At 46.4% G+C, this 18,937-nt stretch overlaps 2 protein-coding genes across 3 annotated transcripts in view; one reads left to right on the forward strand and one right to left on the reverse strand.

Moving 5' to 3' along the window:
* The window catches only part of ST3GAL2 (ST3 beta-galactoside alpha-2,3-sialyltransferase 2), a 36,621-nt gene extending 30,004 nt beyond the window's left edge, over positions 1-6,617 (forward strand). For both annotated transcript variants that reach the window (XM_035119597.2, XM_035119598.2), the window contains exon 7: positions 936-6,617. In XM_035119597.2, coding sequence (XP_034975488.1) covers positions 936-1,109 — 174 coding nt within the window. In that variant the 3' untranslated portion in view covers positions 1,110-6,617. The remainder of the gene's footprint in view (positions 1-935) is intronic.
* A 70-nt stretch (positions 6,618-6,687) lies between these two features.
* On the reverse strand, positions 6,688-16,625 carry LOC118087183 (C-signal). Its single transcript, XM_035119599.2, has 6 exons — positions 16,415-16,625; positions 13,259-13,319; positions 12,334-12,521; positions 11,936-12,094; positions 8,868-8,978; positions 6,688-6,945 (listed from the first exon to the last, which is right to left on the reverse strand). Exons 1-6 carry the CDS (start codon positions 16,559-16,561, stop codon positions 6,832-6,834), a joined length of 780 nt encoding a protein of 259 aa, XP_034975490.1. The 5' UTR covers positions 16,562-16,625; the 3' UTR covers positions 6,688-6,831.
* Between the last annotated feature and the right edge of the window lie 2,312 nt (positions 16,626-18,937).

Below are 18,937 nucleotides of genomic sequence, written 5' to 3' on the forward strand. Positions count from 1 at the left end.
TTACTTAATTATACGGTAGTACATTAATTCACACACACACACACGGACATAATAATAAAATATGCTGTATATTGAAAGATAGAAGAGATTATAACCAAACAACCTGATGGGGACCAACAATGCTAGGTGTCTTCTATGGCTGTATCCACACTGGGACATCTGTGTGTATGTGGGTTGCTCATTCCATGTGTGCATCTGTGCAACTTCATCCACACATGAACGCATTTAAAGTTATGCGTCTAAAATCTGTCTTAGTGTTTCCCATCCACGTTAGTTGACAGTGTTGATGGATAGTATTTGTCTTCCATGTTGCAGTCCTCTTCCACCTTATGTTCTGGAAACATGAGGCCCATTGTGGGCATGTGCACAGATAATCTTAAAAAGGAAAAAAACAATTTAATGTTGAAATACAAGTTTCCTAATATGCCAGATTTGCACAAAAGAGCAGTGAAAAAAAATGAATGTGCCCATTTGGCTCCAAGCTGGGCAAGTGTGTGGAGCCCCTCCCATGAAAGGCCTGCCACTTCCTCTCCTCCCGTTGTTGTTGTTAGAATTTATATACTGCCCTATATCCAGAGGTCTCAGGGCGTTTCACAGAATAAAATCAAGACATAAAACCACAACACACACACACACACACACACACACACACACACCAATAACCCCCCCCCAAAAAAACATTTTAAAGGGCATAGGATGTAAATCAGATTAACCAAAGGCCTGATTGAAAAGGAACATTTTTTGCCTGGCGCCAAAAGGTGTACAGTATGTATAATGATACGGTGAAGCCAGCTTTGCAAAGTTTGGAAGCCATTTACACCTACAGTGCCCCCCTGCCACTCCATTGTCTCTTAGCGGGTAATCCCACTGAGTTTCAATTCAGTGGATGTTTCCCTTGCTGACAAGGACCCTCTCTTTTCTTTCCCTGGCTATAGGTGAACGTTTTTGGGTTTGGGGCAGACAGCCGTGGCAACTGGCACCATTACTGGGAAAACAATCGCTATGCAGGAGAGTTCCGAAAAACTGGGGTGCATGATGCTGATTTTGAAGCCCATATCCTTGATATTCTGGAGAAGACAAACAAGATTGATGTTTATCGTGGTAACTGACCCCTCCAGGCTGCTGTGTTCCAGCACTGACTTGGTGACTGGCCTGCAGGGGATGATGGGCCAGGTGGCTACCTGTAGGGCCTGGGCTGAGCACTGGGTTTCCCCTGAACCCATCAAGATGGACCCTGGGAAAACTGCACCCCAGGGAGACCCCAGAGAGCAAATGAGGTACACTGTTTCTGAAAGCAATTGCAGCAGAAAGATACTCTCAAAGGGGAGTGAAGGAAGTGTGTGTGTTTTGTTGTTCCTCTCCCCTCAAATCAAGAGGATTTTCAAATAGAACAAATCAAGTTTTGAGTACGTAGCACAGGCTTCCCCACCTGGTGGCTAAAAGGAGATACATTGCTGCACATTTTCTTTCTTTGAATGAAGATTAAAAAGTAGGAAGGGGTGCACAAAAGCAGCCAAAGGAGGAGGAAATCTACCTGGTGGCTGGCCAGGTTTGGCTGCTCTTTGACCAGTTCTCAGAGGTCTGCCATTCTGAGTCTGCTGGGAAGCCTGGACACTGACTGGTTGCTAAGAGCGACACACTGCAAGGCTGCCCCAGAAGCTGCAACTGGAAGAAGCCCTTACAATCCAGAGAGGCTCCGCTGTTTTTATTTTTTTTAAAAAGCAAATGAACAATCAACTTTCCTTTGCTAAATGGCACTTCTCGTTTCCCACTTTTGTCCAGGGAAGATTCTTTTTTGTGTGTCTTCATTTTGTACAATCAGGTTTAAAATGCAGAGAGCAGCTGGATTGTATTTGTTGTTGTTACAATCAAGTAAACTCTGGAAGATTTTGCTTGCGGAAGCCAAGTCTGGGAGGTGCGGTGCCTACGGAAGACTCTGTCGTTCGGCACCCTGACTCTGGTGGGTGGTTATGGACACAGGCGGTTTTCAGGGAGCCAGTGCCACTAGGGACAGGCACTGCCCCCTTGTGCTAGAACCTAAGGGGAACCCATGCCAAAGCCACCCGAATTTCAGACCTGGTGACTTCTACCTTTCTCTACCATTCATGGCTGTAATCAAGTTGACCGCCATCTTGGGTTTGGGTGAGCAGGAGGTTCCCTCTCATGGCAAACCGTTTCTTGTGATCTCAGAGCAGGGTGCCTGCATGTGTTTGCCTACTCTACCTCCACCTTTCTGCCCCACCCTTTTACTCAAATTGTTTCAATGATTGGGGGGGAGCCAGGGAAGTGGCCCCCAGTCTGAAAGGACTGGCCAGCTCCCTCCAGTTAGTCCGAACCTTGGCTGAAAGAACTGCTTGCTGCCCCACGACCAAGACTCCCTGCCATTGGACTGATTTGTGTAGCTAAGTCCCTCCAGATTGCAGCAGAGAGAGAGAGAGAGATGGTTTGGAAGGGTGGAAGAGCACCAGGCTGCATTGTTGGAGGGTAGCAAGCTAGCTGGAGGGCAGAGTAGGAGGAGCCAATTTCCTTCTTGTTGGGTTTGCTCTCTTGCCCTAGAAGCTAGGCTGGTGGAAAGTAGCATAGCATGTGGAGAGCTGCCTAGTTTCAGGGTTTGTTTGTTTCCCTTTTCTCAGAATCATATTCAGATGCAGCAGGGGTTCCTGCTGGTGAGCAGAAAGTCGGGGCAGGTGAGCCATGCTACTCAGGAACATGTCCTTCAGGAAAGGAATCTGGTGTTCGGTTCAGCTGCCTTTGGGCAATTGAAGAGGACTGGCTGGCAACTTGTCAGCCCTCTAGACCTAATGTTTTCCATTCCTGAAGGCTTCCAGGATTTAACCAACACAGGTATTGCACACAGGTATTAATTAATGCTTTGCTGTTGGGCCATGGGCGAATTCTGCTGAAATGTTTTATAACCACTGAAAGGAGCAGGCAGATTTGTCCTTTGAACGGAGCCCTGTGGCATCCTCACTTCGCACTGTCCATGGGTTTGCACTGGCCTCGCCTTTTAGTTGGGGGCAGGAGGCTTAGGAAGTTGGGCTACATTACATTACTTGACCTTGGAAGGGAGGAGAGCAGGGACGAAGGCAAAGCTAAAGGACTTCCCTCTTGTTTGGGCATCAGGGATTTGTGGGTATGCAGGCCAAGACCCCAGGCACCAGCCCGCCCTTTTCTCTGCCCTTCAAAACTGCAATCATGCCAAACAGTATTGAATAAGTATTTCTTTTAAAAAAAAAGATGAGTTGTGTAGGAGGGAGCAGCCCCAAAGGGGACCAATCCTAATTCCTTGTGGCAACAGTGACTTAACTGCACAGCCTAGAAAACCCTGTTTCTTCCTCTTTCCTCCTGTACCTCCCCCACCCTGTTTACATGCCTCTCAAGAGGGTTGTGTGTGTTGAGGGAGTAGAGCATATTAGAGGGTTGTGTGTGTTGAGGGAGTAGAGCACATTAGAGACCAGAGAGATGTTCTTTGTTTGAACTGCAAAGTCTTCTGCTAATGAGCTTCTGCTGCCATCTGGATGCTGAGAGGCAGCAGGACTGGCCTTCCAGCTGCTGTGTATGGTCAGAGCAAAAGAGAGCAAGTCTGTCTCTAGAAGAGCATCAAACAGCCATGTACTTCTAGGGGGGCAGCCATCCAAGCACCACCCTCCAGGGGTTTGAGACTCCTCCAAGCCAGTACTGCCTCATGCTGCTGTGGCTGAGAGTCTAAAACCCCTGGAAGGCACATCTGGTTGGGCAAGGAAGTCTGGAGCCTGCCAGCTGGCTGAGGGAGCAGGCAGTCCACCTGTTCTTTTTTCTTCTTCTTTCCAATACTTTCCTAAAATCTCTGGGCACTTTTTGGGGGGGGCGGTGTGTGGGGGATAAATTTTGAGCATCAAAGAGTGCCTTGACTTGCCCTGCTGGCTCCCTTGGACTCTTTCCACTCCCTGGTGGTTTTGTCTGCTATGTGTTTGCCTTTTTCTCTCTGTCTCTCCCTTCCTGCTGCTCTGTGTGGAGAGGCTTTGCCTGGGCGAAAGAGCCAGCTTGGAACAAGGCTAGGGCCTGCCTGGCTCTCAGCAGCACCTGCATGGCTGCTTTTTGGTGGGAGTGATGGGACAATCTTTCCAGGCCACTCCACCTCTGGGTCTTCAGAGCAGCAAATATTCCTCATCTCACTCTGTCACTTGGAACTGGAAATCTTCCCCACCCCCTCCCTCTGCCTCTTTTGTGGATGGCTTGAAGAAATCTCTTCTGCCTCTTCAGCAGCCTGGTCACTTAATGCCTGCAGGAGACAAAGCTGGTAGGTTGTGATGGGTGACTATATCCAGGTAGAACTTGTATGGCAGAGCATGAAATGTTGGGCAACCTTGACCGGATCCTGCCTTACCACTTGCCTTCTCCTTTGGACCATCTCTGATCCAAAGATAAAAGCTCCTCCCCAGGAATGCATTCTACATTGCCGACAGTGAGCTGTGGACTGGCAGGATCAGAGTTCCGATTGTGTAAGTGGCCAAGTGAATGTTCAAAGTTTGAAAGATTCTTTAAGATGCTCATGCTGGGCATCTCTGTTGGCTGAACCCAGGTTTCTCCCCCCCACACACACACACCTTCAGTGAGGTAATTTCCACTTGACTTTACGGTAGTTTTGCCACCTGGTCAAAGAGTCCTGCATCTCTGAGCCACCCTCCCCTGGCTCCTACAAATGAGCTGCCAGCTGGACACGGGGCCAGCTCATCCATAGGACAGGGCAAATGGTTGTTCCTGGACTGGATCATTTGCAAGGGAGCTTCCCACTGCGGCTGTGACACAATTCCTTTCTCCACGGTAGCTGACCTTCAGTCCCCAGCCAGCAATTTTGCTGAATAACCGGGGTGGGGGGGTGGGGAGGGGGGAACTTTAGAACTACAGGGAACAAACCTCTGCCATTTCAGAGCTGGCAGTGGCTGAGTTGGACGATGTATGCGGTGGCTGCTGGCAAACCCCAGGACGGTTTCTCAAACCGGCAAAATGGTCTGGGTAGAGGTTGCAGGTGTGAGAGGTGTGCCCCATGCGTCTTAAGGGAAGGAAAAGTCTGGAGAAGGCCTTGTGCTTTCCCCAGTGTGATCAGAAGGACTCCTGCTTAAATCCCCCTTCTGCTTCCTGAGCTCCACAGACTGGGGTAGACTTGGAGGCCTGGACCTTCAGCTCCCACCCATGGCCCAAGCCCCAAGCCTGACTTCCTTTCTCTTCCTCTGAATGGAAGTTCTGCCTGCCCCCCCCCATCCCTTCTGCCTTGGGCTGCCTCTGTAGACAAATCTCTTATAAGCAGCTACTTATAAACTAAGGAAATCATGGATCCAAAGCTGTTTGCCCTCCTTTTCTAGCCTACACTTCACTTTATCAGTATTACATGCAGTTCTGCTGCCTCAGTTTGTACTTTTTGACTTCACATGCCACAGTTGGAAGAAACTGGATTTATTTTGTGTTCTGTTGTACAAAATAAAATCTGTACCTTTTTCCTTCTGCTGATTTCTGCAATGGCTGCGTGGGTGGAGTTTCCCCCCCTTTTCCTTTCTATGTTTGTGTTTCTGGCCCCCTAAGTATCTCCCAACCCAGGTTATCAGCCATCACCTGGGGGTAGGGAGCAGCGAGGCGGCCTCTCAGGCTGCACTCAGTGAGCTGACCTTCATCTTCATGGATGAAGGTGGTGATGGTGGCAGGTGATGGTATAGCAGAAGTCATTAAAAAAACAACCCCACACATCTCCTAATCTTGGAAGGGCATCCCAAAATTGTCTCTTAATAGATACTGCTGGATCCAGAGGTATAAGAAGTATTAGAATTGGCTTATTTCATGTACTTTCCTTAAATTTGAACTGAGTTTTTTTATTGAAACACAGAATGTAATTCTGCAATCTCAGCTCTTGTTTGTGACTTCCTGGCTCCAATGAGCCCCCAATGAGCCCCCACCCCCCCAATACTTGGGCCCCATCTGCACTACACATTTAAAGCACTATGCTGCTGCTTCAAACAATCTTAGCTTCCCCCCAAAGAATCCTAGGAACTGGAGTTTGTTAAGGGTGCTGACAGTTGCAAGGAAGCCCCTAGTCCCCTACCAGAGGTACAGTTCCCAGAGCACCCTGGGAAGACCCTCTTCAAGAGAGCCCTACAGTTGCCACCAAGGATTGGCGTATTCTTCATTTACCACCTCAGGCCTTCTGTGGGCATACAGTGCCAAGGACAGGGTCTCACTGATGAGAGAACCCCCCTGTCCTCATTGAGAGACAGGCGTGCCACTTTCCCTCCACACAACGGCTTCTAGGCTTAGTTTCTTCTGCCTCAGGTGAAATTTTTGAAGGATGCTCTGAGAGGTCACTGGACAAAAGAGGAGCCTTTGAAGAATAACTCATTTCTTCCACCACAATAAATCTTCCTGAGTTTCAGGTGCCACAAGACCCTATTTAGGGTGTGTATTTAACATTATTATGCACTTCTTGGTGTTCTAGCACGTACGAATGGGACTTTAAAAAATTGTTTTCAAAATTAGATATAGTTACCTGGCTTTAAGACTTAAGAACTTCAGCCATCTCTACTCTAGGTCAAGATTTTACCAGTTTTTTTGGGGGGGGGCCTTTCATATAGGTGAGAGGTTGGGCAGTTTTGTAGCTGGCTTTAGCGATTTGCCAGCGAAGGAGACAGCACCCAGAAGGTCAGCAGACTACTACCAAAGTCTAATCCAAGAGCTCCTTTTATTGCTTTGCACCCTGAGTAGCTGAAGACCCCAAACTGTGGCTCTTCCCATCTCCTGTGTGAATCTGGCATGCCCCTCAGGATTTCTGGAAGGCCCTCAACTTCTGCCTTTGTATCTTCTTCCTCACCAAGGGACAGTTTTTCCTTCCCAGTCTAAAAAGGTTCCGTTGTCCTGGGCAGAGAGGCGGGAAAGCACTTGGATGATCCCTCTTGTGCTGGAGGCCACACTCAAGACTCCCTGGAACAAAAAAAGCGACATCATGCTGCATTATTAAGTGGCCAAAAGCTGCCATCTGTTCTACCACCAGCTCCACACAGGTTCCTGGCATTCGCAGAAGCAAGGCTGGCACCTCCTGGGGATGTGCCTGCTGCAAGAATCTGATTTGACTGACAAAGAAGCCTTCCTTCAGGAGTGCCAGCCCACCGCCCTGGGCATGCTGGAGCAGACTTGCCAGGCAAAGGATGTGGGGGTGAAGGGCTGCAAATGGGATTTGAGGGGACGGGAGCTGAAGTCTGGGATGTGGCACCACACCAGTCTGGGTGGAGGGCATGGAATTATTGAGACTGGTGGAAGGAGGCGCCTTGGGAAATTTGGGTGTGCCCCCCCCCCCAAAAAATGCAAGCTAAACTTTGCTTCAAGGTATAAACTGAGCCCAATTTCAGCTTCCCTCTGCTTGGGAACTGGTAGGAGGGAGACGCTTGAAGTAGGCCTTGCTGCACCACTGCTTCTCAGAAAGAAGCTGTGTTTCACCCCTGGCTCTTACAGCTCCTTCCTCTGATACATGAACTTGCCTAGTTGGACTGGGAGAGACCCTGCCGTACGTTTCCATGGGGCTGCAGCACAGCCCTGCTCCCCTTGGTCACAATGACTCCCCAGAGCCCTCGCAAAACAGCCCAACTCCACATGGTTCCCTGCTTGTGTTCCTGGTGGTATAGGAGAAAGTGTCCGACCATTTGGCCATAATGAATAAGTAAAGAAGTTGGAGTTCTTGACTGAAGATCCCACAGAAATAGTAGAAAGGCAAGAACTCAGGCCACCGTAGTAATGTATGACAGGGCCCTGTTTTGACAATTCTTCAGCAAGTAGACTTAAGAGTCAACGTGTACAGGTAGATCAAATATCAGTTCTTGCCTTTCTACTATTTCTGTGTGTTCCTGGTGGGGCAGAGGAAGAGGGCAGTCGGCAGCCCTTTTGGCTTTGTTTCATGTGGAAAGGAAATGCCCCACCCACTCCTGGTTCTGGCTCTACCCAGTACCACCCTCTGGCCCCTGACACATGACTCTATGGGAAAGTGGCCCTCAACAGGCCATCTCCTCCCCCCTCCTACTTGCCTCCTTCCTGAGTCATGGGATGCCTCCACCCTTCCCTGCTTTATGCTGCCTGTGGGTGTTAACCAGATGCCATTCTGGTTGGGCAGCATTTCTTAAGTCAGTCCGTAGGTGTCAACAGCAACTACAGGCGATGTTAGTGAGCACACCAGGGAAACCAGAAGACCAGCTCCTTGATTGCATTAATGATGAACCTGAATTTTGCATTAATGATGAACCTGAATTTTTGTCCCAACTCTCACCTCAGCCTCATCCCACGGAGACATTTGCATCGTGGAATCTGACCAGCAGGTCCCAAAACGCTGTCGTGGGCGGGTGGGGGGGGACGAAAGGTCCACTCTAAAGGTGCTCAGAGGGCACCGCTGCATGGAAGCCGTGCAGGCTGCGTTTTCCCCTGCTGCCGTTGAGCTGGATGAGGCTGACCTCATCTGTGACCTCCTGCCAGTGACTCTGCAGTCCAGGCAAGTAAGGATGATCACGTGTGGGCGCTGCTCTCACTTATTTAATATTCCATAAGTGCCTCTTTCCAAGCTCCCACAACAACTTAACTGGTCTGTATGTGAAAGCTTGTGCCTTTTTCATCCCATGGGTTCACAAGGCTTCCCCTGACTCAGGGTTGTAGAATTCACTCCCCTCCCCTTCCTGTGCATCCTCTCTGCGACCTTAGAGTAGCGAAGTCCAGGAGGGTCTGAGCTCCCTGCAGGCACATCAAAATCCACCCTATATCGTTGCTCAGAAGTGGGCCCTGAGGATTCTTCTTCGGGGGTGGTCAGGCTGAAATCCACAGCACCATGTCGTCCCCCCCCCATTATCACTTGGGCTGGTGCCTACCTGCTCTACTCCAAGTTGGGTCTTCACTCCTCCAGGGTGGATAGAGACACACAGGATCCCATAGGGGCCATACCCAAGAGATTGGCAGCGCATTAGCATGTTCAGAGCTGCCTGCAGAGGAAGAAGCACAGTCAATTGGGACCTGTTGGTTCAAGGGATGCCTAGCCAAGTGTGAGGCTGCAAGAGGGGGTTACGTTGTTGCCTGCTTTCATGCCCTGGCTGGTTCCAGCCGTCTACAAGCATATTGTGGCTCTCAGGCCATGGAGTGCCTATCCCATCAGTGCCTGACAGAACCATCCATGGCCTGGAAGGGTGGTTGGGCAGCTCTGCGGGAGATTTGTAGTCAAATCCAATAATACATATTGCTGCTGGTTTGCATGTGGAGGGGTTAAGACCATAGAGCTGTATTGCCAATAATCCAACTCAGACCATAGAAACATAATTAGTAGAGATGACTCTGTGTGGTGTCATTTCCCCTCCTCTCCAGGAGGGAAGAAGCAAAAGTATTTTCTGTCCTCTCCCCCTCCTCACTCTCACTCTTTTCAACCAGCCACGAAGGAGGACCTGCCTCTGATCACTCCTGAGGCTGTAAACACATTGTACCTGCCTTTGGTTCTAATGCTGTTGCTGCTAAGGATGAATGCTTGACTGTGAGTAAAATATATGTTTTAAACTTCCTTTTCGGTCTGTAGCCACTTTCTTTGATAAACGTGGTAACTGTTATAAGAATTTTAAGAACTTACATATATAAAATAAATGTTCCGAAATCTACCAAGCAAACAAACACACACACACACACACACACACATATCACATGTCTGAAGCCACAGAAAAAGTCCTGAAACCATTTTGTCCCTCCCAAATTGACCTCAAATATTTCTCTGCAAGATCGAAGGAAATGGGAAGAAGAAGAAGAGAAGAAGAGTTTAGATTTGATATCCTGCTTTATCACTACCCGAAGGAGTCTCAAAGCAGCTAACAATCTCCTTTCCCTTCGTCCCCCACAACAGACACCCTGTGAGGTGGGTGGGGCTGAGAGACTTCAAAGAAGTGTGACTAGACCAAGGTCACCCAGCAGCTGCATGTGGAGGAGCGGAGACGCGAACCCGCTTCCCCAGATTACGAGTCTACCGCTCTTAACCACTACACCACACTCCCCGTTGTCTCTTTGCTCACAAATCCTGTCTTAAGGGCACATTTAAGATATGAATAGGGTGAGCCTGTGACCTGGATTTAGGTAGTTATCGTCACAAAAGAATAGCCAGGCTCTCCAGGTAAACCCCTTGAACAACCAGGTATACTCATCAACAGGTTTCCTGCCGGCCCCTTCTCCTATGTATGATCTTTCTGGGAGTGGTCTTGAGCTCCAGAGCGGGGAATTTCAAAAGTCTATATAGGAGTTCTCAGTCCCTCCTGCCTCCAGCGTGTGGTTGTGAGCACCCTGTTGCAACAGTTAATAAAGATCAGGCTTACTAGTGGCTTTGCTTCTCAATATTCTCTGGGTAGCTTCTGTTATTTTCTCCTACCGATAGAGAACCTACAAAAGGTCTAGCTTGTCTAACTATAATGACACCAATATGCAACTCAACAAGGAAAAAACATCTAAACAGGCGTGGCTGCTGGCTACTTCCCTCCGGAGATCCCATCCTGCGAACAAATAAAATGTTTGCATAATCATTATCAAAGCCATAACACCTATTGTCCTACTGAAGTCCTCACATAGGAAAACCTGTCAACCTTTGTACTTACCTGATTGCTCCCTGTAACTTGTTTCTTCCCGCCCTATTCCTGTCATTTGGTAATATTGGGAAAGAAAAACTATAAAAGTCGGGGGAAATCCTTTGTTCTGGGTTCTTCGCTCCGTCTAGCTACGTGAGAGGGGAACCGCTGTTGCAACAGCTTTTTATTTTGTCTTAGAATAAATCGCCTTGCTTTTTAGGAAGTCCTGGTGTGGTCTCTGTCATTTCGCTGTCAGTAAGAGCTCCTAATTTGTACCTCTTACTGAGGTTCTTGGACTCCTCCTGGGTCAGAACCCTTGCTTCTCTGGGTCTTCAATGCCCCCCCCCCCAAATTCCTATAACACAAGCCAGGCAGGAGTTTCGGTTGCCCAGATTCTGGGGGCGAGGAAGGACTGGTGATCCAGCATGCACCAGGCCATTTGCCAGGAGGAGCCACCAGTCCTCCAGTGATCCCAGGGTCTGGAAATAACTGGAGTTCCAGCGGGGCTAACCAGAGGAAGCAAAGCTCGATCGGGCCGGCCTTAAACAACCAGTCAAGAGATCCCTGGATCGCCAGGAACAGCGCACGCAGAAGTGAGTATGAGAGAGAAAATGGGGAATTAAGGAAACCAGGGTAGTGGGCGAACTAACCACAGCAACTAAAAATCTTCTCTATCTTTACTGTCCAGTAACAAAGGGGGAAGATCAGCCTAATGCTTTCAATTAAACTGCATAAGATGGGATATAAACTCTGTTCAGCCCTGCACTTTTAAGCACAAGTGGTAAGCTGATCCTTTTGTCTGTTAAACTCCCCCCCCCCCCGGTGGGTCTGTAGGGGGATAAAATATAGTTAATTATAGTCCCTCATCTACCTAATAAAACCTTTCAAGCTCTTTGCCTTCCATGAGGCTGCTAAAGAAAACCCTGTGTGCCCTGAGCAAAAGTAGAACTGATGGATCCCAGGCCCAGGGAACACCCATCTCACCCAGCTCCCAGTTGGCCTGAGAGGACTCTGCCATTCTCTGCATTTTATATCATTTATTTGCTTTAGCGTTTTGAAATTGTAATTGACCTTAGGCACCTATAAATACATCAAATAAATAAACCTATGTGTCCTCATAGACAGTACAGTGTGCCTCAGATTCACCCTGTGCCCCAATCATTCTCTCCATTTTACCATCTCTCTCTCTCTCTCTCTCTCTCTCTCTCTCTCTCTCTCTCTCTCTCTCTCTCTCTCTCTCTCTCTCTCTCTCTCTCTCTCTCTCTCTCTCTCTCTCCTCCCCACTTCCTCCAGCAGTGATACTCCCGGGCTCCTTAGCACGAGTCCAGCCTCTCCCCCTCCTTTCCCACCTTGCTGCAGCGGTAGCTGACGTCTTGCTTCCACTCCCACCCGTCAACGAGTGAGATGGAGCCATAGCTGCTCGACATGTTGATCACGGCGGCTTTGCTGCAGCTCATCCCGCTGTGCGTGCTTTTCTGAGCCGCCATTTTGAGCAAAGGCAAGAAGGCCTGTAAAGGGAGAGAGAAGCAGCACCCATCATCCATTGTTGTGCTTCACCCTATAGGCCCCCACCCATCTCATTCTCTCTCCTGCTAAGAAGCCTCAATTCTTTCCTCCATTCTTTTAAGATTAGCTGGAGACCGGCTTCCTGCCGCTTCCTCTCAGTGGGAAGAGGCCCACAGCTGGAGAACTGGCTTATGGGTAGGACAAGTGGCCTTGCAAGGGTTTTAACCAACTCTCTCCTCACCTGACACACCAGCATGGGCCCAGTCGTGTTGGTGGCATATACGGACAACATGTTCTGGGCGTTCTCGGAGCTCAGAGTTGTTTCACAAGCGATGGCGGCATTATTTATGAGCAGGTTGAGACCACAACCTGCCACACGCTCTTCCACTTTCTTGGCAGCTTCCTTGATGCTGTGAGGATCTGTGACATCTAAATCAACAGAGGAATTTAACAAGTTTGGCAGCTGCTGCCACTCTGCCCCTTCCTGTGGCAAAAAGCAAAATATTTCTGTGGTAATTCTGCAATTGTGGAGAATCAGGGTAGGTTAAGGAGAGTGGCAAAGGTATACAGGTGCGAACTGAATTCAAATCTCTCTTTGGCCACTGTCTCTTGCCTTAGCAGGTGGCGCTGTGAGGTGGAGGTGTGAGCCTCCTGGGCTTGCTGATTGGAAGGTCGATGGTTTGAATTCCTGCAACCAGGTGAGCTCCCATTGCTCTGTCCCAGCTCCTGCCAACCTAGCAGTTTGAAAACACACGAGTGCAAGTAGATAAATGGGTACCGCTGCAGCGGGAAGGTAAACGGCGTTACTGTGCACTCTGGCTTCCGTCACGGTGTTCCGTTGTGCCAGAAGTGGTTTAGACATGCCAGCTGCATGACCCAGAAAGCGTCTGTGGACAAACGCCGGCTCCCTCTGCCTGAAAGCGAGATGAGCACCTCACCCCATTGTCGCCTTTGACTGGACTTAACCGTCCAGGGGTCCTTTACCTTTTTTTTACCTAACCCTAGCCTACCTCAGAGCATTGTGAAGATTAAAGATGGGAATTGTTATCTGCTACCTGCGTTCTTTGGAAGAGGTGGAGGAATTAGGAAAGACGAAGAGCAACAACAAATGGGTTGCCAGTGGAAAGGGCAGTGCAAGACTATCATAGGTCATGGTGGGTACATACCTAGTTGAAGTAGAACAAGAGTTGAGACGTTTGAATACCTGCGAGCCAGTTCCTTTAATACCTGGAGAAAGAGAAATCAGTTTGAGAAAACAGGCAAGTTTACATGCTAGTCCCTAAGCAAGCGCTTGCTCCAAAATTCAAAAGCAACTGGGCTATGGCTTGGGGGGGAGGGGGAGAGATAAATGGAATCCCTACACAGGTGGGGCAAGCACCTGTTATATCAGGCCCAGTTTCAAAGTCACATTTTCTCCTACCCCCTGCCCCAGCTTCCATAATATGTATATTATTATAATTATTATAATATTTTATTTTATAATAATTTTATGAGTTTTCAATTACAATCCAATAATAGCCTCATTATAACAATATCAATTTATAATACAGTTATTAATATCAATTCAAATACTGAATTATATAATTTAGATAAGGCGGCCCCCCCACGTGCTAGAATTGATGGCTTGATTATTTGCTTTATTTCTGCATTCCAAAATCTTAATCATTTGCATTACATTCCAGCCATAATAATAATCCCCTATACAACAACTGCAATATTAATAACTTCTATTCGTGTTGACACTTTAAATGATTTATAAAACAACAAGTGAGGAACTCAAACTATATCCTTCCTGTGTGTGGTAATTATTCTGTCTGTGGTGGTTCTTCCTATCCTTGTAAGATGTTATGTTTTTCTTTCCCCCGGTTGTTGCTGTTATCCATCATGCCTTGGGCGGAGCTGATATCCCATTGTTTCTTTAAAAAAAAATCTCCATTGCTCTGTCCTGTGCTTCATTGTTTTGCAACTTTAACAACAGATGCAAAAAACACTCTGTCCCAGTAAATAATCTGTTGTCACCATTATTATTTTTCTCAGCCTGGGGCAAAGAACAGTCTGTTGAACTGCAGATAAACTCAATAAAGAACTTTATCAGTTCCTTGGCAGTTCACACACTCCTTTCATCCTTCCATCCAACTGAAGATAAATGAGTAATTACACTTCCTATTAAATTAAATTCTAAGTCCTCTTAGCGTTATTCAGTTCACTCCATTAGTAATAAAGGATGGGGAAGAGTCAGCTCTAAGCTTCCATCATAAACCTTTTGTAAAATAGAGCTTCCCTCCCTTTTTTTTCTTTTTCACACACACAGTTCCGTTTAATGTTATATTCCATATCTATAATTTGTGATCTAATCTTTTCTAGCACGCGCCTGTACTTTAGTCCAATAAAACTCTACTTAACAGGGCTTGCTGATCAGAAGGTCGGCGGTTTGAATCCCCGCGACGGGGTGAGCTCCCGTGCTCTGTCCCAGCTCCTGCCCACCTAGCAGTTCGAAAGCACGTCAAAGTGCAAGTAGATAAATAGGTACCACTACAGCGGGAAGGTAAACGGCGTTTCCATGTGCTGTTCTGGTTCGCTAGAAGCGGCTTTGTCATGCTGGCCACATGACCTGGAAGCTGTACGCCGGCTCCCTCGGCCAATAATGCGAGATGAGCGCGCAACCCCAGAGTCGGTCACGACTAGACCTAATGGTCAGGGGTCCCTTTACCTTTTTAACAGGAGAACACCTGCTTCTTAATGGCAGTGTTGGTGGATTTTCAACAGACGAAGTGCTTTTGCACTCAGCGCCTCTCTGCTTCCTGCAATCCATGCTAGAGTGAGAGCCAGGTACCAAGGCAAACTGCGAGTAAAGCCCGTTTCCCCCCCCCCATTCCCTGGGGGGAATCTGCAAGGATAATTACCCTCACTCATCATTGTTTTTCCTTTGCCAATGATCTCCCGCTGTCGTGGGTCTGCCTCCATTAAGGCAGACCAGAACCATTATTATTATTATTATTATTATTATTATTATTATTATTATTATTATTATATTTACATTTGTATACTGCCCTTCACCTGCAGATCTCAGGGTGCTTCACAACATAAAAAAATATGAAAGCACAAAATACAATATACAATATAAAAGCACAAAATAAAAAGTACAAAACCACCAAACAATAACCCCACCCCTCCCACAAACACATTTAAAAGGGGTTTAAGATGCTAATCAGCTAAAAAGGTAAAGGTAAAGGACCCCTGACAGTTGTCCAGTCGCAGACGACTCTGGGGTTGTGGCGCTCATCTCGCTTTACAGGCCGAGGGAGCCAGCGTTTGTCCACAGACAGTTTTTCCGGGTCATGTGGCCAGCATGATTAAGTCGCTTCTGGCGCAATGGAACACCAAAACCAGAGTAGCGCACGGAAAAGCTGTTTACCCTTCCGCCAGAGTGGTACCTATTTATCTACTTGCACTTTTTGGCATGCTCTCGAACTGCTAGGTTGGCAGGAGCCGGGACCAAGCAACGGGAACTCACCATGTCGCAGGGAAAGTTCTGCATGGGGTCACAGGTGGCAGCTGTTTAGTCTGCTCCCTGAACAGCCACTTTCTACTACAAATTTGCAGAGTTTTGGAATGGAAAGGGACAGTGGCTTTGCTGGTTTAGAAGTGCACCCATCACTGGCTCCACTTTAACTTCTAACTTTTAACCAATACAACACAAAACACTTCAGTACTTAGCTCAGCCAACACAAAATGCTTTTGAACCAAATGCAGATAAATGCTGTATATATTAATTAACAGAATTAACAGAATTAATTAACAGAATAAACAGTACAAGCAGTGTAGTCTGGTACAAAATGAATGCAACGCAGGAAAATGGTTATTTGGTATATCTTCAAGAATGCACATGCAACACCCACCCATTGGAAGATTTCAAAACCATTCCATTCAAAAATGCCCAGAGTTCAGTGGTTAGAGCCACTGGTTTGCATGCAGAAAGTCCCAGGTTCAATTCCCAATGTCATCTCCTGGAAGAGCTGGAAGAGACTCCCAAGCCTGAAACTCAGGAGAGCCATTACTGCCAGTGTAGACAACACTGGCTCTCTGCCTGCTTGAACCCTGATTTCATTAATTTACTCCCCTGAAAGTAATTTACTCTACTGAAGGAGCCTTCTGAAATCTCCTGGCTCTTGGCCCTCCCTGGTGTCAATTGGAGTCAGGTTGGCTCCCACCTAGGCTTCTCTGTATTCTTACCCAGATACTCAAGGGGAATAATGGATGGATATTTCAGCCAGCAGATTGGCCAATGTCCAACTGTTTCATCCCAATCCTCAGGTGCTCACCTGTCCTTCGGGTCCATCTGGATGCCGGCAGGTGGCAAAGATGAGCTGAGGTGGATATGGCAGCTGGAGAAATTGCTCCACCAAACCCAGGCCAATCCCCCGGTCGCTTCCTGTCAACAACATGCTCTGAATTCTGAAATCTTCCATGTTGTCTGTCCGTCTGTCTGTGTGCCTCTCTCTCCTCTGACTGGAGGAACCTGGGTGGAGTGGAGATATAAGAGACACTGCCCATCTTCAGCTGATATTAATGGTTATGCAAGTTTGCAAAATGTAAATTAAGTTGTCACAGCACCAGAGTAATCACACACGAGCAGCTTTAATTTCAGCAACAAGGAACTATTTAAAATGATGCATAACCTCAATGTGTCAAGTTCAGGTGTGACCTGAATGATGTTGAGACATTTGAAAAATAGGTCTGATCACACCATCTTCCCTGAAAAGCATTAGCAGTGGGTGTTTGATTATGATGTTGACGATGACTTGATCAGTTTGGAGAGCTCTTGTTGCAATTCATAGAACAGGCATCCCCAAACTGTGGCCCTCCAGATGTTTTGGCCTACAACTCCCATGAGCTAACAGGACCAGTGGTCAGGGATGATGGGAATTGTAGTCCAAAACATCCGGAGGGCCTAAGTTTGGGGATGCCTGTCATAGCATCATAGAATTGGAAGGGATCCTAAGGGTCATCTAGTCCAAACCCCTACAATGTCGGAATCTCAACTATAGTATCTATGACAGATGGCCATCCAATCTCTGCTTAAAAACATCCAAGGAAGGCGAGTCCACGACCTCACAAGTGAGTCTGTCCCACTGTCAAACAGCTCTTACTGTCAGAAAGTGCTTCCTTTTTTTTTTATTTAAAATGATCTTTATTGAAATTCTTTAAAAAACAACATATAGAAAAAATAAAATGTAGAAAGCAAATATAACAAACATGACAAAGAAAAAACCTAGGAATTAAACAAAGCAAATCAAACAATAATATCAACACAAGAATTGCCGCAAATGAAAAATAATATCTAACTTAAAATAACCTGACATAACGTAACGTAAAATATCATAACAATTATAACATAACATAACGTAACTTAATATAACTTAACATAACAAACACAATTTAATAAAAGAAAAAGAGAAAAAAAGAAAAGAGAAGAGAAAAAAGACATGTTTAAACAAATATTGCATTGCGCATTGTTAAAATCTGTTGTCCCCCCACCCTTCCCCCCTCCACCATGTCGTGACTTCCAACCTCTCCTATATTCTGACTTAAATTACTCTGATAATCCGCATACACCTATCTGATTTAATTTGATTTCATGATATTGTACCCCTCATAAATCCGCTATCAGTTGCGCTTTTTCCACTTGTTTTTGTAAATAGGTCTTGAGTGGTTTCCACTCTTCTCCTGCTTTTTCTTCGCTTAGACCTTTAGATATCCCAACTTTAATTGCTACATTTTGAGAATTTATTAATTTGGTCAACCACTCTTCTTTGCTTGGTGTTTTTTCACTTTTCCAATTTTTAGCGACTAAGAGTCTGCCCGCTGTGGTCGCATGCATTAGCACGCATCTGTCTTTTGGTTTTATTTCTTCCTTCAACATACTCAAGAGGAAGATTTCAGGTTCTTTTTTAAAGGAGTATTTAACTATTTTTTTTAATTCTTTATATATCTCATCCCAGAACTTCTTGATTTCTTTACAACACCACCAAATGTGTAGGAAGGTACATACTTCAACCTTACACCTCCAGCAGATGTTACTGACCCCTCTATACATCTTAGCCAATTTCGAGGGGGTGAGATGCCACCTAAATTGCATCTTGAGCACATTTTCTTTTAGGTCGTAATTTGAAATATAATTTGAGTCTCTAATCCATAAACTTTCCCAATTTTCAATCGTAATTATTTTTCCCATATCTTGTGCCCACTTTATCATAACTGCTTTGGTTAACTCATCTTTTGTAGCCCAATCTAATAATAATTCATACAAATTTCGAATAAATTTATCTTTTCCCTCCAATAGTATTTTCCCAAATTTGGATATCTCTCTTTCAAAACCAATTTTTTTTATCTTCCCTAAATTTCTGATTTATTTCAAAATATTGCAGCCAAACATTGCAATATTTTTTGACTTCATTATATTCTTTCAACTTCAAGTTTCCATTCTCTTCTTCTAAATAAATCTTTATACATTGGCCAATCTTGATCCATATTAACCCTTTTAACTGCTATTGCTTCTTTAGGTGACAACCACCACGGTGCTTCCTGATCTTCCGTTATAATCTCCTTTCTTGTAACTTGAAGCCACTGGCTCGAGTCCTACTTTCTGGAGCAGGAGAAAACAAGCTTGCTCCATTCTCCTTGTGAAAGCCCTTCAGATCTGAAGATGGCTATCATATGTTCTCTCAGTCTGTTCTTTTCCAGATTAAACATACCCAACTCCCTAAACTGTTGCTCATAAGGCTTGGTTTCTCAACCCATAATCATCATTGTTGCCCTCCTTTGCAACATGTTCCAGCTGCTGC

Source organism: Zootoca vivipara, chromosome 6 (assembly GCF_963506605.1).
Source record: "Zootoca vivipara chromosome 6, rZooViv1.1, whole genome shotgun sequence".
Taxonomy (NCBI): domain Eukaryota; kingdom Metazoa; phylum Chordata; class Lepidosauria; order Squamata; family Lacertidae; genus Zootoca; species Zootoca vivipara.